General features: G+C 49.6%; 1 protein-coding gene across 1 annotated transcript in view; it reads left to right on the top strand.

Moving 5' to 3' along the window:
- The window catches only part of LOC132395266 (uncharacterized), a 183,396-nt gene that overhangs the window by 154,120 nt on the left and 4,085 nt on the right, over nucleotides 1-25,191 (top strand). The window contains exons 24-28 of the mRNA XM_059971599.1: nucleotides 516-742; nucleotides 2,614-2,647; nucleotides 7,708-7,803; nucleotides 9,078-9,253; nucleotides 21,975-22,210. Of these exons, the coding sequence (XP_059827582.1) occupies nucleotides 516-742; nucleotides 2,614-2,647; nucleotides 7,708-7,803; nucleotides 9,078-9,253; nucleotides 21,975-22,210 (769 nt within the window). The remainder of the gene's footprint in view (nucleotides 1-515; nucleotides 743-2,613; nucleotides 2,648-7,707; nucleotides 7,804-9,077; nucleotides 9,254-21,974; nucleotides 22,211-25,191) is intronic.

Genomic DNA, 25,191 nt, shown 5'->3' with positions numbered 1-25,191 from the left:
TGTAACTAGATACACTTCTCGCAGATGTAGTGGTCAGGGAGGAGCACTCAACTATCCTGCCGGGCATCTCTACTGTCCCAGCTGAGCAGATATAAAGACGGGAAGGGAAAAAAAACTTAACCTTGAGCTTTCCTTCCCTTTGCTTTCTCTGACTGAAGCCTCGAAGAGCAAAAGCCTCAAGATCACCACTCTGACTCTGTCCACTCAGATGATTGTCGCTGCAATGATGGCCACAGTGCTTGCCCTGCCTTCCTTTAATTTGCTGTTGCTAATCAATCACCAACACCAATTGGCCACTGGTCAACTGGTCAGTGCTCTTTTCGACTGTAGTGACCCACTGCTGCCTGTTATCCTCGGGCAGTGGACCTGATTGAAGCCCCCTCCTCTCCAAACTTCCGTTGTCCAGATTGCTCACTGGTCAAAGCTCTTTTTGTTTTGGTCTCGACCCAAAATGTCGACTCTTTACCCCCCTCCGTACACTTGATAACTGCTTATTGTTTCTTTCTCCCGGGTAGAGCTGATCAGAATCTGTAAGAAGATGACTGCTGTGTGTGCGAGATCCCAAGTGGACTTCAGTCTGCCCAAGATTGAAGAGAGCGACGAGGAAGCAGAACCTGCCACGATTCTGAGGAAGCCAGTGGCATCAGAGACCCCGCCACTCCAGGAGCTGGATAAATTCCTGGGCAAAGTGAAGATGATGAGAATAAATCAAACGGATGTCAATCCGACAGATCCTGTTGAGGTTCCTGCCATTGTTTTTCAATGATCCCTTCTGCACTCTTTCTATAATTAGTCAACCAGAGCTCAGCACAATATTCCAGGGTTTTATACAGTTGCAACATTACCTCACTGTCTTGAACTCAATCCCCAACTAATACACCACACCTTCTTAACCATCCTATCAACTTGCATGGTAACTTTGACGGATCTATGGACATGGACCCTGAAGCTCCCTCTGTTCTTCCTCCACTTTGCTAAGAATCCTGCCATTCACCCTGTACTCTCCTTTCAAATATGGCCTTCCAAAGTCAATCACTTCACATTTTTCCGGGTTGAACTCCATCTGTCACTTCTTAGACCAGCTCTACATCCTGTCAATGTCCCATTGTAACCTAGGACAACATACTACACTATTCACAACTCCACCAACCATCATGTCACTTATCTACCTTTATCCCTTTCAGAACTTCACTTCCTTCATAGTGTTGATATGCTCCAGGATATCACTGGTCCATTGGTGAATTCCTAGCGTCCAAGTCCTTCTTCACCTTAAATGTAGGCGGGAAGTATTCATTTAAGACCATGAACATTTGTGTGGCTCTGCACATAGATTACAACACTTTCCTTTGCAACCTTTTTACTCTTAACACCGCCCTGCAAAGATATTGGTGTTCCTCCAGTTCAGATACATCCCATCTCTCTCGTGTGGTCATCAGTGTCCTGAAGGAGATCCCAGTTGTCCAGGTAGCTGAAGCTGACCCTACAACACCACCCTTCAGGCATTGCTCATTCCTTTCATTTCCACATTGCATCACAATAATCTTGTGGTCACAATGCTAGAGGACCTGTCTTTTAAATGCCTATACTTACAATGCAGGACCTCATCTCCTTTCCTGCCTACGTTTTTTATACCAATATGGACCGTAACCTCCGGTTGCTCACCCTCCACTTTCAGAATGTCCTATACCAACTCAGGCTACCTTATGGCTTGTGGGTGGGGTTGGACATGGATCGTATGAACTCTGAGTGGTGACCTTTGACTTCCTTATAACCTGAGGGCAGTGGAGCTGTGACCTGTGAGTGGATTTGACCCTTTGAATTGGGGTGAGAGGGGGGCTGACCTTTGATTTTATGGGCTTTGGGGTAGGAGAGTTGGCCTGGTGAGCTTTGGATGGGGAGATTTGATTGTTGACCTGGTGAGCAATGGGGGTGGGAGTTTACCACTGACCTGGTGGGCCATGGAATGGAGAACTTGACAGTTGACCTGTTGGACTGTGGGTGGGGGAGTTGACCATTGACCTGGTGGACTGTGGGTGGGGGAGTTGACTATTGACCTGGTGGAGTGTGGGTAGGAGGAGTTGACCATTGACCTGGTGGAATGTGAGTGGGGGAGTTGACCATTGACCTGGTGGAATGTGGGTGGGGGAGTTGACTATTGACCTGGTGGACTGTGGGTGGGGGAGTTGACTATTGACCTGGTGGACTGTGGGTGGGGGAGTTGACTATTGACCTGGTGGAGTGTGGGTGGGGGGAGTTGAATGTTGACCTGGTAGGCTGTGAGTGCAGGAGTTGACTATTGACCTGGTGGGCTGTTGGTGGGGGAGTTGTCTGTTGACCTGGTAGACTGTGGGTGGGAGAGTTGACCTTTGACCTGGTGGACTATGGTTGGGGGAGTTTACCTGATGGGCTGTGGGTATGGGGATTTGACTGTTGACCTGGTGAGCCATGGGTGAGCCTGGTGAGCCATGAGACCTGGTGTAGTGTCGGCGGGGGGGGGGGGGGGGGGAGTTTACTGTTGACCTGTGAGTGGGGGGATTTAGCTCGGACAGTGCTGTCTCCCTATCTAGTTATTTTCCTTCCAGTCATTTGGTATGTTCCCTCTCTTCTCCGTAGATATCGGCAAACGAGGTGGTTCTCAAGTACGAAGGTCAGTCTCAGTCTTTACATACACTGGGTTTGCTGAATTGTGGTTTCGCTCTGAGGGGTGAGGTGTGCGGGCAATGCCCTCTCCCTGGAGGACCACTGTACATCATTCCGGGGTTTGTGATGGGGGTTTGTTGTGACTGAGGCCAGTTGGCGTGATACCAGGGGAGAGAAGATGGGAGAAGGACGCATTGGGTTAGAGCAGGGGTTCCAAAACCTTTTTATGGCATGGACCCCTACTGTTATCTGAGGCAGATTCATTAGGGGCATTTAAAAGACACTCAGATAGGCACATGGATGATAGAAAAATGGGAAGGTATGTGAGAGGGAAGGGTTAGATTGGTTTTAGAGTAGGTTAATGGGTCAGCGCAGCATTCTGGGCCGAAGGGCCTGTACTGTGCTGTGCTGGTCTATGAGGGGCAACTTACTTTAGACATCTATGTTGAACAAGCTGCCAGAGGAAGTGCTTAAGGCAGGTACAGTAAAAGCTTTTAGCAGACAGTTGGCAAGTTTTAAGGGAAGTCGTATACAGGGCAGCATGGTGGCACAGCGGTAGCAACCCCGGTTCGATTCTCACCGCTGTACGTTCCTCGTGACCATGTGGATTTCCTCCGGGTGCTCCAGTTTCCTCCCGCATTCAGGAAGCTGTGGGCATGCTATGTGGGGCCGGACATTTGGCGACATGGCGACATCCTCACTGCTTTGTTGCAAATGGCACGTTTCACTACATGGTCCAATGTACACACGACAAATGACACTCATCTTCTCATCCTTAATCTCTGTTTGGGATGAGGTTAAAAGTTATAAAACCATAAGACTTAGGAGCAGGATTAGGGTGTTTGGCACACTGAGTCTGCTCAGCCATTTCATCATGGCTGATCCATTTCCCCTCAGCCTCAATCTCCTGCCTTCTCCCCGTGCCCTGACTATCAACCTCTGCCTCAGATACACCCAGGTGGTAGACTCCCCCCCCCCCCCCCCCCCCCCATAGGAAGCATTCTCTCCCATCCACTCTGTCAATACCTTTCACCATTGGGTCGCTTTCAGTGAGATTCCCCCACATCTTTCTAATTTCCAGTGAGTACAGGCCCAGAGCCATCAAACACTCTTCATATGACAAGCTTTTCACTCTCAGATAATTTTTGTGAACCTCCTTTGAACCCTCTCCGATGTCAACCAATCCTTTCTTAGATAAGACCATAAGACATAGGAGCAGAATTAGGCCATTCAGCCCATCATCTCTATTCCGCCATTGCATCATGGCTGATTCCGGATCCCACTCAATCACATACACCTGTCTTCTCACCATATCCTCTGATGCCTTGACAAATCCTGAAATGATCAATTTCCGCTTCCCACTTAAAATATACCCACGGACTTGGCCTCCATCGCAGTCTGTGCTAGAGCATTCCACAGGTTTACTACTCTCTGGCTAAAAAAATTCCTCCTTACCTCTGTTCTAAAGGGTCGCCCACAACGTCAAACTCATCAATTCCTAATTGCGCCACAAGTTCGTCCACCTTATTCTGAATGCTATGTACAATTAAGTACAGCACCTTCAGTCCTGCATTCTTCGTCCTTTTGTATTTTGCCCCTGTGGTACAATTTAATTCTTTGCTCTGTCTGCATTTGTACCCAATTGTTGGGAAAAGAATGCTAATATTGCATTTACTTCCCTCACCACCAACCTAACCTACAAGTTAGCCTTGAGGAATCCTGCACGATGCCCCTTTGCACCTTGGATTTTTTAATTTTCTCATTGTTTAGAAAAAGTCTGGGTCTTTATTCCTTCTATCAAAGTGCATGACCACACACTTCCCAACACTGTATCTCATCTTCCACTTCTTTGCCCATTCTCCCAATCCTTCTGCAGTGTCTCTACTTCCTTGACACTATCAGCCCATCCACCTATCTTTGTATCATCCACAAATGTGGCCACAAAGCCATCAATTCCGTCATCCAAATCATTGACGTACAACGTAAGAGTCAAGTGGTCTCACCATCGACCCCTGTGGAAAAGCAGTAGTCACCAGCAGTCAATCAGAAAAGGCTCCAATCATTCCCACTCTCCCAGCTAGTTATCTATCCAAGTTAGTATCTTTATTGAAGACCTTCTGAAAACCCAGGTACAGAACATCCACAGATTCTCCTTTGTCTATCCTGCTTGTTACTTTCTCAAAAAATTCCAACAGATTTGTCAAACAAGATTTTCCCTTGGGGAAACCATGCTGACTTTTGGCCTATTTTATCATGTGCCTCCAAGAACACCGAATATTCATCCTTAGCAATCAACTCCAATCAAGTCAAGTCACTTTTATTGTCATTTCAACCATAACTGCTGGTACAGTACATAGTAATAATGTGACAATGTTTTTCAGGACCATGGTGTTACATGACACAGTACAAAAACTAGACTGAACTACGTAAAAAAACAACACAGAAAAAAAAAACACACAGCTACACTAGACTATGGTCCTACCCAGGACTGCATAAAATGCACAAAAAAGTACAGGCATTACAATAAACAGGACAATAGGGCAATGTCTTCCCAACCACTGACGTCAGGTCTATAATTCCCTTTCTTCTGTTTTTATGTTTGCTTTGACTAATCTTGTCAGTCACTGTGGTGTTACCCTGCCTTTAAAATACTTCCTCTTTGGGATGATTATATTCTGTACCTTCTGAATTATTTCCAGAAATTCCAGCCATTGCTGCTCTGGTGTCGTCCCTGCTAGTGTCCCCTTCCAATCAGTTCTGGCCAACTCCTCTCTGACGCCCCTGTAATTCCCTTTACTCCACTGTAATACTGAAACATCATTGCTTAGCTTCTCCTTCTCAAAGTTCAGGGCGAATTTGATCATTTTCTGATCACTACCTCCTAAGGGTCAGTTACCTTAAGTTCCCTAATCAAATCTGGTTCATTACACAAAACCAAACCCAGAATAACCATTCCTCTGGTAGGCTCAGCCACAAGCTACTCTAGGAAGCAGTCTTTTAGACATTCTACAAATTCTGATTTCCCCACTCTACCTGCATACTGAAATCCCCCATGACTATCATAACATCGTCCTTTTGGCATGTATTTTTTAAATCTCCCATTGTAATTTGTAATCCACGCCCTGGCTAACGTTCAGAAGCCTGTATAATGTCCTATCAGGGTCCTTTTACCCTTGCAGTTTCTTAATGCTGCCCACAACGATTCTACATCTTCCAGTCCTAGGTCACCAACAGAGTCATGCTTACCTGCGTGTCCTTGCAATACAAGGTGTGTGCAAACAGTAGCTGGGATGCGGACCACAGATTACAACAGAATGGCAGGTGGTGACTAGTGGGGTACCGCAAGGCTCAGTGCTGGGACCCCAGTTATTTACAATATATATTAATGATCTAGACAAGGGAATTAAATGCAGCATCTCCAAGTTAGCGGATGACACGAAGCTGGGCGGCGGTGTTAGCTGTGAGGAGGATGCTAAGAGGATGTAGGGTGACTTGGATAGGGTAGGTGAGTGGGCAAATTCATGGCAGATGCAATTTAATGTGGATAAATGTGAGGTTATCCACTTTGGTTGAAAGAACAGGAAAACAGATTATTATCTGAACGGTGGCCGATTAGGAAAAGGGGAGATGCAACGAGAGCTGGGTGTCATTGTACACCAGTCATTGAAGGTGGGCATGCAGGTACAGCAGGCGGTGAAAAAGGCAAATGGTATGTTGGCATTCATAGCAAAAGGATTTGAGTACAGGAGCAGGGAGGTTCTACTGCAGTTGTACAAGGCCTTGGTGAGACCGCACCTAGAGTATTGTGTGCAGTTTTGGTCCCCTAATCTGAGGAAAGACATTCTTGCCATAGAGGGAGTACAAAGAAGGTTCACCAGATTGATTCCAGGGATGGCAGGATTTTCATATGAAGAAAGACTGGATCGACTAGGCTTATACTCACTAGAATTTAGAAGATTGAGGGGGGATCTTATTGAAACGTATAAAATTCTAAAGGGATTGGACAGGCTAGATGGAGGAAGATTGTTTTCAATGTTGGGGAAGTCCAGAACGAGGGTCACAGTTTAAGGATAAAGGGGAAGCCTTTCAGGACTGAGATGAGGAAGAACTTCTTCACACAGAGAGTGGTAAATCTGTGGAATTCTCTGCCACAGGAAACAGTTGAGGCCGGTTCATTGGCTATATTTAAGAGGAAGTTAGATATGGCCCTTGGGGCTAAAGGGATCAGGGGGTATGGAGAGAAAGCAGGTACAGGTTTCTGAGTTGGATGATCAGCCATGATCGTACTGAATGGCGGTGCAGGCTTGAAAGGCCGAATGGCCTACTCCTGCACCTATTTTCTATGTGTCTATGTTTCAAACAGTAGCTGGGATGCGGACCACAGATTACAATGGGAAGTAGAAAAGTGTGTCGACAATGCAATGCCATGATAGTCATGGGAGATGTTAACATGCAGGTAGATGAGTAATGGATCTGGAGAGTGAATTTGTTGAATGCCTATGAAATGGCTTTTAAAGCAGTTTGTCAGAAGAAGAACGGAGCCATCATCACTGCTCTAACAATGTACTAACAAATGGAAATGGAGTCATTATTGAAGAATGAAAAAGAAGAAACTTTCCTGATATGCATCTCATCCATTCCTGTTTCCACCAAAACCTCCCCTCTCTAACGCTGCTCCATTCATAAAATGGCCTGCCTTATTTTTTATTTTCTGTCACTCATACCACACACACAGTGTTTGTGTATATGTGTGTGTATATACATGTCTGTATGTATATTTTTATATATTTATGTGTATTATCTATTTGTGTATAAACTTTTTATATTTTTGTATTATAAATTGCATTGCTCTGCTGCCACAGAAGAGCAGATTTCCCAGCATATGTCAGTGATAGTAAACCTGATTTTGGACAAAATATGGCATCTTGGTCAGCATAGACCAGTCAGGCAGATGGGCCAGTTCCCGTGCTCTACTACTCGATGGACAGAGGTGATGTGGGAGTGTGAAAGGAAATGTTTCTCTGCCTTGACTCCCCTTTTTCTCTCTCTCTCTCCTGCCGATCCCAGAGCGCGAGGAACGCGTTCCATTCCTTTTCCTCTCCTCCTGTGAGTTCTGTGTCGGCATACCCTTCCTCATCCTGACCCACAGACTGGACAGCAAGGGTGAGTGGTGGGCGTGTGAGGGCTGGGGTGGAGGGGGGAGAGGTGTGGGGTGGAATGAGGCTGGGTAGGACAGTGATTTTGGTAAGTGGGCGGTAAAGGCAGGAAGTGGGTGGGATGACGGGGAGTGGAGCTGAGACAGAGAGCTAAGCTTTCAGCTGGAGTCGGTGGTGGGGAAGGCAAACGCAATGTTAGCATTCATTTCAAGAAGACTAGAATATAAAAGCGAGGATGTAACACTGAGATTTTGTTAGGCACTGGTCAAACAGTACTTGGCGTGTTATGAGTGTTGGGCCTCTTACCGAAGGAAGGATGAGCTGGAGAGTCCAGAGGCGGATCGCGAGAATTACCCCGGGAACGGAAGGGTTAACGTGAGGAGCATTTGATGGCCCTGGGCTTATAAGTGCTGGGGTTCAGAAAAATGCGGGGAAACCTATCGAATATTCAAAGGCAACACGAGTGAATCTGCAGATGCTGGAAATAAATAAAAACATAAAATGCTGGCAGAACTCAGCAGGCCAGACAGCATCTATGGGAGGAGGTAGTGACGACGTTTCAGGCTGAAACCCTTCATCAGGAGGAATATTGAAAGACCTAGACGGAGTGAACATTGAGAGGATGTTTCCCGTAGTGGGAGGCCCAGGGACCGGGGGCACAGCCTCAGAATAGAGCAGAGTTGAGGAGGAATTTGTTTAGCCAGAGGGTGGTGAATATGTGGAATTCATTGGAGGCCAAGTCACTGGATATATTTAAAGTGGAGGTTGACAGGTTCTTGATTAGTCAGGGTGTCGGAGGTCATGGGGAGAAGGCTGAAGAATGGGGGTTGACCGGGATATTAAATCAGCCATGACTGAATGGCCTAATTCTGCTGCTGTGTCTTCTGATCTTACGGAGAGGGTTTTGCAATAGGAGGTGAGATATGGTGAGGAGAGGGTGGGGGGGTCTGGAAAAGGAAATGCAGGTGAACAGGTAAGAACGCTGTTGCCTTGGAGGGGAGGTGCAACGGTAAGGGAGGTGGATTTGGATGCCGGAGATAGTTGGGAGGAACACCTCAGGATAGGTCTATGGAGATCTTCCGGGGATCGGTGTGGGAGTGAGAGAGATGGGATTGGATGTGGGGAATGATTCGGAGTGAAATCCCAGGACGGGTGTGTGGGGACTTCCTGGGATCAGTACAGAGGGCTCCAAAGTTCCCCTGGCTCCTTTCTGGCCCCTATTTACCTTGAAGGTTCCTTCAGTTGCACTGTTTTTCTGTTTCCTGCCCCCCCCCCCCCCAGGCATGGAGCGGATAGATGTGGTGGTCTTGGATGATGAGCGGATGCCCTCGCCGTTTGCCCTGTGGATGGAGATGCTGATGGACCGGTGGCAGCAGGTGCTTCGGCGTCTCGAGCTGCATCAGGGCGTCCAGAGGCTGCAGTCTCTGCGTGTGATATACCAGGGTGCTGACAACAAGGTACGTCTCCGGCCCATCGTGACAAAGTATGAGTTCTGGTGCTTCCAAAGCTCAGAGTTTCAGACGAGGGGTCTCGGTCTGAAATGTCAGCTGTTTGTTCCCCTCCACAGATGCTGCCGAGTTCCTCCAGCACTTTGCGTGTGTTACAGGGGTTTCCATGTGACGGTGTGAAGCCGTACACATTAGCAATTACCCCCCCCCCCCCCAACCACCGTGAAGTGAGTGGTGAGTGGTTGTATCATTGGTCAAACAACACAGAAGTAGGCCCTTCGGCCCAACTGGTTCATGCTATCCAGGATGCCCATGTAAACCAGATGAAAGAGTAACTTTATTTACTTCTTTATTTAGTAACTTTAATGACTTCTTTTCAGAGTGGTCATTTGAATCGGGAGCAAGTTACAGCTTGTGATTCAGCTGGGAGCTCAGAGAATTCGACCGTGTAGGTAGGATTTAAGCCTACCTGGTCAATACCTGTGGAGGAGGGGGAACTGCGCAGGCACGAGTGACGTCAGCGTCGAGCGCGCACTTTAAAAGGCAGGACTTCTTTTCAGAGCGGGCAGCGGAGTCCGTGGAAGCAGAGTCCTGGGCTTTGGCTAAGTGGGCTTTGGCTAAGTGGGCTTCGGCGTAAGGGGACTTCGGTAAGCTTGTGTGATTGCTCGCTGAGGGGAAGAAGGTAAGGTCGCTAGGTGCTTTTTAGACTTATTCTATTAATCCAGTTCAGGTATGGGGGAGACAGTCAGAGCAGTGGTGTGCTCCGTATGCAGTATGTGGGAAGTCAGGGTCACACCAAAAAACCAAGAAGTAGGCAGATGGGTGATGGTCCAGAGAGGCAGGGGGAGCAGGCAGAGAGAGCAGAGCACCCCTGCGGCCATTCCCATTAACAATAAGTATACCATACTGGATACTGTTGATGGGGATGACCTACCAGGAATGAGTTGTAGTGGTCCTGCCTCTGGCACAGAGGTTGAACCCTCAACTAGAAAGAGGAGAAGGGAAGAGAAGAGAGCGATAGTTTTAGGGGATTCTATAGTCGGGGGCAGATAGGAGATTTTGTGGAGCAGATCGGGAGTCTCGGATGGTATGTTGCCTCCCTGGTGCCAGGGTCCGGGACATCTCAGATCGGGTGCAGGCTATTCTTGAGAATGAGGGCATGAACCCAGATGTAGTGGTCCATGTAGGGACCAACGATGTAGGTAAGGTGAGTGAGGGGGTCCTGCTTAGAGAGTTCAGGGAGTTAGGAGTGAAGCTGAAAGGCAGGACCTCCAGGGTGACAATCTCGGGATTGCTACCTGTACCATGTGCGAGTGAGGTGAAGAATAGAATGATTATGCACATTAATACGAGGCTGAGAGCATGGTGCAGGAAGGAAGGGTTCAGGTTTTTGGATAATTGGTCTTTGTTCCAGGGACATTGGGATCTGTTTTGAAGGGACGGTCTACATCTGAACCAGAGGGGTACTAACATTCTTGCAGGTGTGTTTGCCAGTGCTGCTCGGGGGGGTTTAAACTAGATGTGCAGGGGGCAGGGATCCAGATCCAGAGGGTTGGTCAGAAGGAGCATGGGGTTAAATGTGTAGAAGGTTTGGGTGATCTTGAGAAGGTCATCAAAATTCAGGGTGCAATTAGCCCGATGGAAGTTCAAGGAGCTGGGTTAGGTACAGTAGACAGTGTTTTAAGCAAAGAGAGGAGGAATGGGCTAAGAATTCTATACTTGAATGCGCGTAGTGTCAGAAATAAGACAGATGAGCTTGAAGCTCAGATGAAAATGGGGAACTACGATATTGTTGGGATAACGGAGACATGGCTGCAAGGGGATCAGGCCTGGGAATTGAGTGTACCAGGGTATACGTGCTATCGTAGAGACAGAAATATGGGAAGAGGGGGTGGGGTGGCCCTGTTGGTGAGGAATGAGATTCAGTCCTTAGCAAGAGGTGACTTGGGAACAGGGGAAGTAGAGTCTGTGTGGATTGAGCTGAGGAACAGTAAGGGTAAAAGGACCCTAATGGGTGTTGTGTACAGGCCCCCAAACAGTAGCGTGGATATTGGGTACAAGTTGATTAGGGAGTTAACATTGGCATGTGCTAAAGGTAATGCAGTCGTTATGGGAGATTTCAACATGCAGGTGAACTGGGAGAATCAGGTAGGTGCTGGACCCCAGGATAGGGAGTTTGTGGAGTGTCTAAGGGATGTATTTTTGGAACAGCTTGTGCTTGAGCCAACCAGGAACGAGGCTATTTTGGACTTGGTGATGTGTAATGAACAGGAATCGATAAGTGATCTTGAAGTAAAGGAGCCATTAGGAAGTAGTGATCATAACATGATAAGTTTTTATCTACAATTTGAGAGGGATAAGGGCAGATCAGAGGTGTCAGTGTTGCAATTAAATAAAGGAGACTACGGAGCCATGAGGGAAGAGCTGGCCAAAGTTAAATGGGCGGATGCCCTGGCAGGAAAGACAGTGGATCAGCAGTGGCAGATATTCTTGGGGATAATACAAAAGATGCAAAAGCAGTTCATTCCAATGAGAAGGAAGGATTCAAAGAGGGGGAAGGGGCCACAGTGGTTGACAAAGGAAGTCAGAGATTGTATAGCATTAAAGAAAAAGAAGTATGACAGGGCTAAGATGAGTGGGAATACAGATGATTGGGAAAGTTTTAAGGAACAGCAGATCTTAACTAAAAAAGCAATACGGAGAGAAAAAATCAGGTATGAGCGCAGTCTAGCCAGGAATATAAAAGGGGATAGCAAAAGCTTTTTTAGCTATGTGAGGAGAAAGAAGATAGTTAAGAACAATGTTGGCACCTTGAAGAATGAATTGGGAGAAATTGTTATGGGAAACAGGGAAATGGCAACAGAATTTAATGTGTACTTTAGATCTGTCTTCACCAGGGAGGACACAAGCAATCTCCCAGATGTATGGATGGGCCAGGGTCATAAGATATCAGAGGAATTGAGACAGATTGACATTAGGAAAGAAACTGTGATGAGTAGACTGGTAGGACTGAAGGCTAATAAATCCCCGGGTCCAGATGGTCTGCATCCGAGGGCTCTAAAAGAGGTGGCTCAGGAAATTGCGGATGCATTGGTAATCATTTTCCAATGTTCCTTAGATTCAGGATCAGTTCCTGAAGACTGGAGAGTGGCTAATGTTATCCCACTTTTCAAGAAGGGAGGGAAGGAGAAAACGGAGAACTATCGCCCTGTTAGCCTAACGTCAGTCGTGGGGAAGATGCTTGAGTCCATTATTAAGGACGAAATAGTGGCACATCTTGATGGCAGAAATAGGATTAGGCCGAGCCAGCATGGATTTACCAAGGGCAAATCATGCTTGACTAATCTGTTGGAGTTTTTTGAGGGTGTAACAAGGATGTTAGATGAGAGTAAGCCAGTGGATGTTGTGTACCTAGATTTTCAGAAGGCATTCGATAAGGTGCCACATAGGAGATTGGTGAGTAAAATCAGAGCTCATGGCATTGGGGGCAGGGTTTCAACATGGATAGAAAACTGGTTGGCAGATAGAAAGCAAAGGGTAGCAGTGAATGGGTGTTTCTCGGACTGGCTGGAGGTGACTAGTGGGGTACCACAGGGCTCTGTATTGGGACCACAGCTCTTTACGATTTATGTCAACGATTTAGATGAGGGCATTGAAAACTATATCAGCAAGTTTGCTGACGATACTAAACTGGGTGGCAGTGTGACATGCGAAGAGGACGTTAGGAGAATACAGGGAGACTTGGATAGGCTGAGTGAGTGGGCAGATACTTGGCAGATGTCATTCAATGTGAATAAATGTGAAGTTATCCACTTTGGAAGCAGGAACAAGAGGGCAGAATATTGTCTGAACGGTGTAGAGTTAGGTAAGGGAGAAATGCAAAGAGACCTAGGAGTCCTAGTTCACCAGTCAATGAAGGTGAATGAGCAAGTGCAACAGGCAGTGAAGAGGACAAATGGAATGTTGGCCTTTGTTACAAGGGGAATTGAGTACAAGAGCAAGGATGTCCTTTTGCATTTGTACAGGGCCCTGGTGAGACCACACCTGGAATATTGTGTACAGTTTTGGTCTCCAGGTTTAAGGAAGGACATTCTGGCAATTGAGGAAGTGCAGCGTAGATTCACTAGGTTGATTCCTGGGATGGCAGGGCTGTCTTACGCAGAGAGATTGGAGAGATTGGGCTTGTACACGCTGGAATTGAGGAGATTGAGAGGGGATCTGATTGAAACGTTTAAGATAATTAAAGGATTTGATAGGATTGAGGCAGGAAATATGTTCCAGATGTTGGGAGAGTCCAGTACCAGAGGGCATGGATTGAGAATAAGAGGTCAGTTATTTAAAACAGAGTTGAGGAAGAGCTTCTTCTCCCAGAGAGTTGTGGAGGTGTGGAATGCACTGCCTCGGAAGACGGTGGAGGCCAATTCTCTGGATGCTTTCAAGAAGGAGCTAGATAGATATCTGATGGATAGGGGAATCAAGGGATATGGGGACAAGGCAGGGACTGGGTATTGATAGTGAATAATCAGCCATGATCTCAGAATGGCGGTGCAGACTCGAGGGGCCGAATGGTCTACTTCTGCACCTATTGTCTATTGTCTATTATTTGACGTTGATACATTGAAAGATACTGTGAAATGTGTTGCTTTGTGTCAGTGACCAACACAGTCTGATGACGAGCTGGGGGAAACCCGCTTCTGGTGCCAACAGCACGCCCACAACTCACTAACTAACCCGTACGCCGTTGGACTGTGGGGTGGGAACCGAAGCATCCGGAGATAGTGCATCAGGTCACAGGGAGAGCTACAGACAGCGGTGGGGAATGGTCCCCAATCACTGGCGCTGATATGCGTTGCACTAACCGCGAAGGTGCCAAGCCACCCCATTTGTCCAGGTCTCTCTGACCAGCCTCAACCACCTCTCCTGATTCTAGCTTGTACTCCTTCCCCTGGCCCTACCTTCTTATTGCCCCTTCCCTTCAGTCCTGATGAAGGATCTCAGTCCGAGATGTGGACTCTATCTCCCCCTCCGTGGCTGTTGCCTGGCCCATTGGCTGCCTCCCGCTCTCTGTATGTGCTGTTCTCGTCCCCTGCACCATACACCCAACATCCTCTCTGTGAAGAAATTGCCACTTGGGTCCTTCTCTCAACCTCACACCTCAATCGTTCACCTCTCAACCTTAAACCTCCACTTCTAGTTTAAAGTTTCTCTTCCCTTGGGGGGGCAGGGGGGCGGGGAAGAAGGACTGTGAGGTTCATACTTTTCATGTCCTTCATGATGTTATGTTGAAATTATATAAGATGTCAGTGAGACCTACTTTGGAGTATTGTGTGCGGTTTTGGTCACCCACCTACAGGGAAAATGAAAATAAGATTGAAAGAGTACAGAGAAAATTTACATGGTCGTTGCCAGGATTTGAGGGCCTGAGTTATAGGGAAAGGTTAAATAGGTTTGGACTTTAATCCCCAGAGTGTAGGAGTTTGAGGGGAGATTTGATAGAGGGTGTAGATAGGGTAAATGCAAGCAGGCATTTTCCACTGAGGAGGGGTGAGACTAGAACTAGAGGTCATAGGTTAAAGGGGAAAGGTGAAATACCTGAGGAGGAGCCTAACTCGGAGGATGGTGAGAGTGTGGAATGAGCTGCCAGTGAAGGTGATGAATGCAGCATTTCAGAGAAGTTTGCATAAGTACGTGGATGGAAGAGATGTGAAGAGCTATGGGACTAGGCAGATTAATGGTGCAACATGCACTAGATGGGCCAAAGGGCCTGTTTCTGTACTGTAGTGACCTATGACTCTATGATTTTCTGCACCAGTGGTTTATTATCCAGTGTAGTAATGTGCAGATGAAACCCTGGGCCAGGATGGTGTGGAATCAGAGAGTTAGTCACCACAGAGACAAGTCCTTTGGCTTGCAGCATTCTCACCAACTGAATGACCTGCCTTCGAGATAAGGCATTGGTCAGACCGCACTTGGGGTATTGTCAGCAGTCTGGGCCCCTTACCTCAGAAAAAATGTGCTGGCATTGGAGAGGGTCTAGAGGAGATTCACGAGAATGATCCCAGTAATGAAAGGGTTAACATATAAGGAGCATTCAGTGGTTCTGGGCCTGTACTAAATGGAGTTTAGAAGAACAAGGAGTGTTCTCATTGAAACTATTGAATGGTGAAAGGCCTCGATGGAGTGGATGTGGAGAGGATGTTTCCTGTGTGTGTGTGGGGGGGGGGGGGGGGAGTTTAAGACCAGAGGGCACAGTCGCAGAATAGAGGGACATCCAATTACAAAAGAGATGAGAAGGAATTTCTTTAGCCAGATGGCTGGTGAATCTGTGGAATTCATTGCCACAAATAGCTGTGGAGGCCAAATCATTGGGTATATTTAAGATGAGGTTGACGAGTTCCTTGTTGATTAGGGCGTCAAAGATTACAGGGAGAAGATAAGAGAATGGGGTTGAGAAGGGTAATATATCGGTCATGATAGAATGGCGGAGAAAACTCGATAGGCCAAATGGCCTAATTCTGCTCCTGTGCCATGATCTTGTGGTCTTCTGCTGTAGCCCATTCACTTCAAGGTTTGACATGTTGTGCATTCAGGGATGCTCACCGCTGTTGTAATGTGTGGTTATTTGAGTTACTGTCACCTTCCTCTCAGCTTGAACCAGTCCGGCCGTTCTCTGAGCTCTCTCATTAACAAGTTGTTTTCACCCTCAGGACTGCCACTCATTGGATTTCCTTTTGTTTCTCACACCGTTTTCTGTCAACTCTAGAGACTGTTGTGTGTGAAAATCCCAGGAGATCAGTTTCTGAGATACTCAGACCACCCCGTCTGGCACCGGCAATCATTCTTCCCCATTCTGATGTTTGGTCTGAACAACAACTGTATCTCTTGACCACATTTGCATGTTTTTATGCATTGAGTTGCTGCCACAGGATTAGCTGATAAGATTTGTGCAATAATTTGCAATACACTGTGTATATTTAAAGTGGAGACTGACAGGTTCTTGATTAGTCAGGGAGTCAAAGGTCACAAGGGGAAGGCAGGAGAATGGGGTTGAGAGGGATAATAAGTCGGCCATGATGGAAAGTCTGAGCAGATTTGATAGGCTGAATGGCCTAATTCTGCTCCAGTGTCTTATGAGTAAAGGAGAGTGTGGCAGTGTGGAGATGCATCTCTACCAAAGGAGGTGTTTGGTGCTCCTTCCCTCCGCTGGCCTGCAGGTCACCCTTGGTCAAGGTGTAGCATCTGCTTAGCGCCCAATCAGGATGACGTGAAGCCATGGGAGCTGATCACGTCCTGGTCATGTGACCACTGACGCCAGGCAGACAATCTCTGAAGAGTATTGATAATGGCTGGGGTCACCACCTTGTAAAGACAATGCCCAGAAGAAGGCAGTGGCAAATCACTGTAGGAAAATTTGCCAAAGACCGTGATCACTCACGCCATACAACCTGGCACATAATGTGATGATGTCACACGACATGGTACATGTTTATGTCACAGGACATGGCACGTGATTATGATGTCATATGACATGACACATGACAATGATGTCATGACACAGCACAGAATGATGCTGATGGTCTCATGGCTACCCTGTGTGTGAAGAACAAGCCACCATAAGAACTATTCATTGGAAGAATAAGAATGTTCTAATCATGTAGATCTTTAGGAGGATCCCACCAGGAGTACTGTGTACAGTTTCACTCAGTCCTGATGCTGACTCTCCCTCTGCCTCTACAGACGTTGTCTGACCCACTGAGTTCCTCCAGCTGATTGCTTTTTAAGCTCCGGGTTGCAGCATTGGGCATTCTGATTCTGCACCTCTGTAACTACACAGAGGAAATAAACCGACCGTTTGCACAGGACAATCAGTTTGTGGATGGCACTCAGAAGCTGGGGGAAATCAATATTTATGCCATCAGGTTGGAGTCATTACAAGACTCACTGGCCTGTAGTTACCTGGCTTATCCTTGCTGTCCAGTCATCTGCTCCCTCACCCGTCACATGTCTTTGGGTCGTAGAATGTAGGCCATTTTTGCATGGTACAGGCTCTTTGTTCCACATTTTTGTGCTAACCTTTTAACACTCAATTAATCTCGCCCCTCCCTCCCACGTACCCTCCATTTTTCTATCATCCATGCACCTAAGAGACTCTTAAATGCCCCCAAGTGCCTCAATCACCAGTCCTGCCAGGGTGTTCCACTCACCAAGCACTCTCTCTGTGAAAATCTTACCCCTGTGCTCTGTAGCGGTGTGCTACACGCAGCGCTAAAATTACAACACGGAGTCGGTAACTGCATTCGAAGGAAAAAACTTTATTCGAAATCTTCAGCCTCACTTTTAAGCCTCCCTCAACCTGCCTCCCGTGGCGCAGAGTCTCCAAAGCTCTGTGCTCGCAAACCCCCGTAGGCTATCTAATTGTGAGTCGGTTCGGATGTGCCAGGAAATGGGTCGCCACATAACCCCCCCCCAGAACCGGCGATACACCCCCCAATGTCCACAGTCTGGGCCAGAACCTGCTTGGGAGGTCGGCCTCTGCGCCGGGGTGCCGGAAACTCGGCTGGTTGCGCCAGGTCCACATGGGCCGGTTTGAGGCGGTCCACCGTGAAAACCTCCTCTTTCCCTCCAACGTCCAGCACGAACATGGACCCGTTGTTCCGGAGCACCATAAACGGCCCCTCGTATGGCCGCTGCAGCGGTGGCCGATGCCCGCCCCTTCGTACAAACACAAACTTACAGTTCTGTAGGTCTTTGGGTACGCAGGTCGGGTGCCGCCCGTGCTGTGAAGTGGGTATGGGGGCCAGGTTATCGAGCTTCTCGCGTAGTCTGCCCAGGACTGCTGTGGGATCTTCCTCTTGCCCCCTTGGGGCTGGTAGGAACTCCCCGGGGAAGACCAGGGGCGCGCCGTATACCAACTCGGCCGACGAGGCGTGCAGGTCATCCTTGGGCGCTGTGCGGATGCCGAGTAGGACCCAGGGAAGCTCGTCCGCCCAGTTGGCTCCTCGCAGGAGGGCCATGAGGGCCGACTTCAGGTGACGGTGGAAACGCTCCACTAGCCCGTTCGACTGTGGGTGGTAGGCAGTTGTGTGGTGCAGCTGAGTCCCCAAAAGGCTGGCCATAGCTGACCACAGGCTGGAGGTGAACTGGGCGCCTCTGTTGGAGGTAATGTGGGCCGGTACACCAAAGCGAGATATCCAGGTGGTGATCAGGGCTCGGGCGCAAGATTCGGAGGTGGTGTCGGTGAGCGGGACCGCCTCTGGCCATCTTGTGAACCGGTCCACGATAGTCAGGAGGTGCCGCGCTCTGCGCGACACTGGCAGGGGGCCCACAATATCCACATGAATGTGGTCGAAACGCCGGTGGGCGGGATGGAACTGCTACGGTGGGGCTTTGGTGTGCCGCTGCACCTTGGCCGTCTGGCAGTGCATGCACATTTTGGCCCATTCACTGACCTGTTTGCGGAGTCCGTGCCAAACGAACCTGCTGGAAACCATCCGGACAGTTGTCCGGATGGAGGGATGCGCCAAGTTATGAATGGAGTCGAAAACGCGGTGCCGCCAGGCTGTCAGGACGACGGGACGGTGCTGGCCGGTGGCGACGTCACAGAGTAGGGTCCTCTCACCCGGGCCCACGGGGAGGTCCTGGAGCTGCAAACCGGAGACTGCGGTTCTGTAACTCGGAATCTCCTCATCCGCCTGCTGCGCCTCTGCCAGTGCCTCAAAGTCTACCCCTTGGGAAAGGGCATGAACGGTAGGGCGAGAGAGCGCATCCGCCACGACATTGTCCTTACCCGAGATGTGCCGGACATCCGTCGTGTATTCAGAGATGTAGGACAGGTGGCGTTGCTGGCGGGACGACCAGGGGTCGGACGCTTTCGTAAACTCAAAGGTAAGCGGTTTGTGGTCCGTGAACGCGGTGAAGGGCCGACCTTCTAGGAAGTACCTGAAATGCCGGATTGCCAGGTAGAGCGCCAACAGTTCCCGGTCGAAAGCACTGTATTTGAGCTCGGGTGGTTGCAGGTGTTTGCTGAAAAACGCCAGGGGTTGCCAGCGACCTGCGATGAGTTGCTCCAGCACCCCACCGACTGCCGTGTTTGATGCGTCCACTGTGAGGGCGGTAGGGGCGTCCATTCTGGGATGTACTAGCATTGCGGCGTCAGCCAAAGCTTCCTTCGTTTGAACGAAAGCGGCGGCGGACTCCTCGTCCCAGGTAATGTTCTTGCTCGGACCCGACATCAGGGCGAACAGGGGGCGCATGATCCGGGCAGCTGAAGGGAGGAAGCGGAGGTAGAAATTGACCATACCTACGAATTCCTGAAGGCCTTTGATCGTGGTGGGTCGGGGAAAGAGGCGGACCGCATCTACCTTAGCGGGCAGAGGGGTTGCCCCGTCTTTAGTAATCCTGTGGCCCAGGAAGTCAATGGTATCGAGTCCGAACTGTCATTTGGCGGGGTTGATTGTAAGACCGTACTCACTCGGTCGGGCGCAGAGTTGACGGAGGTGGGACAGATGCTCCTGATGACTGCTGCTGGCTATGAGGATGTCGTCCAAATAGATGAACGCGAAGTCCAGGTCCCGTCCCACCGCGTCCATTAACCGCTGGAACGTCTGTGCGGCATTCTTCAGGCCGAACGGCATGCGGAGGAACTCGAAAAGGCCAAACGGGGTGATGAGAGCCGTTTTGGGGACGTCATCAGGATGCATCGGGATTTGATGGTACCCTCGGACGAGGTCTACCTTGGAGAAGATCCGTGCGCCGTGCAGGTTTGCTGCAAAGTCCTGAATGTGCGGCACAGGGTAGCGGTCCGGGGTGGTAGCCTCGTTCAGCCTGCGGTAGTCGCCGCACGGTCTCCAGCCCCCCGTCGCTTTGGGCACCATGTGCAGGGGGGAGGCCCATGGGCTGTCGGACCGCCGGATGATCCCCAATTCCTCCATCCTCTGGAACTCCTCCTTCGCCAGTTGGAGCTTGTCCGGGGGAAGCCGCCGAGCGCGGGCGTGGAGGGGTGGTCCCTGGGTCGGGATGTGGTGCTGTACGCCGTGCCTGGGCATGGCCGCTGTGAACTGCGGTGCCAGAACCGATGGGAAATCCGCCAGGACCCTGGTGAAGTCGTTGTCGGACAGCGTGATGGAGAGGTGAGGGGCTGGCAACTGGGCTGTACCCAGGGAGAACGTCTGAAAGGTCTCGGCGTGTACCAGTCTCTTCCTGGGCAGGTCGACCAGTAGGCTGTGAGTCCGCAAAAAATCCGCACCCAGAAGCGGTTGGGCTACGGAGGCCAGTGTGAAGTCCCACGTGAACTGGCTGGAGCCGAACTGTAGCTGCACCTGACGGGTGCCATAGGTCCTTACTGTGCTGCCATTCACGGCCCTCAGGGGGGGACCCGGTGCCCTGCTGCGGGTGTCGTAACTCGTCGGGGGTAAAACGCTGATCTCAGCCCCAGTATCGACCAAAAACCGGCGTCCCGACCTTCTATCTCACGCATACAGGGGGCTATCTCGATGGCCAGCCACCGTAGCCATCAGCGGCGGCTGGCCCTGGCGTTTCCCGGGAACTTGCAGGGCGGGCGACAACGGCGGGCTTCTGCGCCCCACCGCTGGTGGTAGAAGCACCAGTGTTCATTGGGCTTGGGGTTGGCGGGCTCTGCGGCCGGGCCTGGACTGGTTTGCTGCCGGGAGCGTGGCTGGGAGATCTGTGCGATGGACGCCCCACTCACCTTTTTGGCGTTCCACAGCAAGTCCGCCCGGGCTGCCACCTTCCGGGGGTCACTGAAATCCGCGTCGGACAGCAGCAGGCGTATGTCCTCGGGCAGCTGCTCCAGGAATGCCTGCTCAAACATGAGGCATGTGTGTCCGTCGGCCAGAGACAACATCTCATTCATCAAAGCCAATGGAGGTCTGTCTCCCAAGCCATCCAGGTGCAGTAAACGGGCAGCCCGCTCGCGCCGTGAGAGTCCGAAAGTCCTGAGGAACAGGGCTTTGAATTCCGTGTACTTGCCGTCTACCGGGGGCGACTGTACGAACTCCGCGACCTGGGCCGCTGTGTCCTGATCGAGGGAGCTCACCACGTAGTAGTAGCGGGTGTCTTCTGAGGTGATCTGGCGAACGTGGAATTGGGCTTCAGCTTGCTGGAACCATAGGTTCGGGCGCTGTGTCCAGAAACCCGGCAGTTTCAATGAAACTGCATGAACAGAGGCGGCGTCGGTCATTTCTGGTCCAAAAATCGTTTGGACCGTCGGGGTCACCAATTGTAGCGGTGTGCTACACGCAGCGCTAAAATTACGACACGGAGTCGGTAGCTGCAGTCGAAGGAAAAACTTTATTCGAAATCCTCAGCCTCACTTTTAAGCCTCCCTCAACCTGCTCCCCGTGGCGCAGAGGCTCCAAAGCTCTGTGCTCGCAAACCCCCGTAGGCTATCTAATTGTGAGTCGGTTCGGATGTGCCAGGAAATGGGTCGCCACAGCTCCCTCCAGTAACCTTAAAATTATGCCTCTTGGTATCAGCCGTTTTGGCCCTGGGGAAAAGTCTCTGGTTGTCCACTCTGTCTGTGCATCTTATCTTGTACTCCTCTCTCAAATCACCTCTCACCTTCCTTCACTCCAAAGAAAAAAGCTTTAGGTCGTTCAACCTGTCCTCATCAGACACGCTGTCTAATCCAGACAGATCCGGGTAAATCCCCTCTGCACCCACGTAGTCCGTGAATAAACCTCTCACAGAGCTGCTTTCTGTCTCCCCTCAGGTGCCGAATAAAGAGGAAGTGGTCTCTAATTGGCCAGGACCGAATGAGGGTGCCTCAACCTCAACCTCCTCCTCCTGTATCTATCGCGACAGTTTTTCTCAGAGCAGGAAGAGGTCGTGGTGTGAGATGGACCATCCGGAATTACCTCCTAGGGGACAGACTTCACGGCTCGTCAACACAGCACAGAAACACAGAAACATCAGCACAGAAACCCAAACACAGCCCCCTGTATTGAAGTGAGTATTGTGACCCTCCCCTCACCGAACCCTGCCCTGAGTCCTCAGCATCTCTTCCCCATCAACCCTCATCCCCACCCTCCTTGCTCACTCGATCCTGGCCAATGCCCCTCCCATCCCTGCCATCCAAACCTAGCTATTTCACTTGCCCCCTCCTTCCCAGGGTTCTTCCTCTTCCCTGTCCACAAACTCGTCCTTCGCTGGAGATTTCTTACACCTTGTAACGCCTGCTCCTCTTCTCACCTTTCCCCTCTGTCTATCTCCTCCTCCTCCCAACCCTAGATAGAGTGGATGTTTCCTATAGTGGGGGAAACATTGACCAGAGAGCATAACCTCAGAATAGAGGAATGTCCATTTAGATCAGGGATGAGGGAGAATTTCTTCAGCCAGAGTGGAATTCATTGCCACAGACGACTGAAGAACAAGTCAGTGGGTATATATGTAGCAGTGGTTGATCGGTTCTTGATTAGTCAGTGTCGGAAGTTATGGGGAGAAGGGGGTTGAGAGGGATGATGACGTGGTGAAGCTAGTGGTCTAATTCTGCTCAATCTGTGTGTGGTGTTCTCCAACCAGAGAGTGAGTGGGTGAAAGTGTGAGGTCTTGCGCTTGCGGAGGAGGATTCTACAGGTGGGCTGAGCCGGATTGCAGAGGAGTGAAGAGCAGGACGTGTTCCTGTACATGAATCACAACAGATTGGTCGATGTTGCTGCAAGTAAAGAAGGCGCGTATTGATGTATTGTCCTGATGAAGCGGCATTCTCCCAGAGGATTCGGGAGGCAGAGGTGCCAAGCACGTGCAGGCTGTGGGATGGGGCACGAGCCCATCTTCCACTCCATTTTGCTGATTAAGCAATGAGGGAGATTGAAACATTGAGATGAGTGTGGAAGTTTGGAGTTCGTTTTGGTGCTTCAGCGCTCTGCGGTATCTGAGAGGATTCCGGGGAGCAGAGACGGTGTATGTGAACCTCATGGAGAGCAGGCTGCGGGAAGGGTCGCAAGCAGATTAAAGCAACGAGGGATATTGAAACATTGAGGCAATTGTGGAGGGTGAGCGCTTGCTGCCTGCCTTTTGATCACTGGGGATTGCTCTGCTATGGAGAGGGAAGAGCCTGCTATAGACTTTTTTCATGTGTTTTTCACCCCATTTTTTTGTTAGGGGAGGGGGATTTGGGGGTTGATATGTCTTCTGTTTTGTTCATTTTTGTGTGGGAGGAGGGATTTGGGGGTTGATGATCATGCTGCTTCCTGTCTACCTGGAGAAGAAGAATTTCAGTCTTGTATACTTTGATAATAAATGAACCTTGGAACTGTCCTGATGAAGGGTCTTGGCCAGAAGCATTGACTGATTGTTCCCCTCTATAGATGCTGCCTGGTTTGCTGAGCTTCCCCAGCATTTTGTGTGCATTGCCCAAGGTTCTCAGCCTCTGCAGAATCTCTTCTGTTTATAAATGGCGAATTAGCCTTTGCATAAAGGGTTTGGAGTTTACAAATGGAGCGGTATCAGAACAGTACAGGCCCTTCCGTCCACAATGTTGAACCAATTCTTTAACCTAGTCCGGGATCAGTCTAACGCTACCCTCCACATTTTTCTACCATCCATGTGCCTGTCTGAGGGGCTCTAAAAGTCCCTAATCTACCTGCCTCCAGCAGCACGATCCACGCACCCACTACCTTCTCTGTAAAAATTTGCTTCTGACATCCCCCCCCATACTTTCTCCAACCTCCTTAAAATTATGCCCCCTCGTCTTAGCTAAGAAAAAGTCTGTGGCGGTCCACTCGATCTCTGCCTCTTACCACCTTGTATGCCTCAATTAAATCACCTCTCATCCTCCTTTGCTCCAGAGAAGAGCCTATCTAGACTCCAGATAGTGTGCAGTTCTGGTCTCCATACTTGAGGAAGGATATACTGGCTTTGGAGGCGGTGCAGAGGAGGTTCACCAGGTTGATTCCAGGGATGAAGGGGTTAACCTATGAGGAGAGATTGAGTCACCTGGGACTATACTCTCTGGAGTTCAGAAGAATGAGAGGGGATCTGATAGAAACATACAAAGTTTTGAAAGGGATAGATAAGATAGAAGTAGGAAAGTTGTTTGCATTGGTAGGTGAGACTAGAACTAGGGGACATTGCCTCAAGATTCAGGGGAGAAGATTTAGGGTGGAGATGAAGAGAAACAGTTTTTCTCAGAGGGTGGTGAATCTGTGGAATTCTCTGCCCAGGGAAGCAGTTGAGGCTTCCTCACTAAATATATTTAAGACATGGCTAGATAGGTTTTTACATAGTAAGGGAATTGAGGGTTATGGGGAAAAGGCAGGTGGATGGAGCTGAGTTTATGGACAGATCAGCCATGATCATATTGAATGGTGGGGCAGGCTCGATGGGCCAGATGGCCGACTCCTGCTCCTATTTCTTATTATGTTCTTATGTTCATAAGATATGTCTTACCTTCTTAAACACGCTCTCTAATCCAGGGAGCATCTTGCAGTGTGGCAGCTTAGTGCTTGGCACAATCCCGGGCTTAATCCCTGCCATTTTCTGCAGGGAGTTTGTATGTTTCCCCATGACCATCTAGATTTCCTCCGGGTGCTCCAGCTTCCTCCCACAGTCCAAAGACGTACCGGTAATTGTCCCGTGACTAGGCCAGTGATCAGTGATGGGTGGGCAGTGTGGCACTGTATCTCGGTAAATAAAACAAGTAAATCTGCAGATGCTGGAAATCCGAGCGACGCACATGAAGTGCTGCAGGAACTCTGCGGGACTGGCAGCAGCGATGGAAAAGTGTAAAGTCGACGTTTCAGGTGGAGGCCCATTGGCAGGACAGGAGGGAAAAAGCTGAGGAGTCGAGTTAAAAGGTTGGGGAGGGGAGAGAGAAACACGAGGTGGTAGGTGCAGCCTGGAGGGGGAGAAGGAGTGAAGTGAGGAGCCGGGAAGTTGGTGAAAGAGACAGAAGGCCATGGAAGAAAGAAAGGTGGGGAGGAGCAGCA

The sequence above is a fragment of the Hypanus sabinus genome, chromosome 6, assembly GCF_030144855.1.
Source record: "Hypanus sabinus isolate sHypSab1 chromosome 6, sHypSab1.hap1, whole genome shotgun sequence".
Taxonomy (NCBI): domain Eukaryota; kingdom Metazoa; phylum Chordata; class Chondrichthyes; order Myliobatiformes; family Dasyatidae; genus Hypanus; species Hypanus sabinus.
Note: the sequence above shows the minus strand (reverse complement) of the source record. Positions and strands in the feature narration are given on the sequence as shown.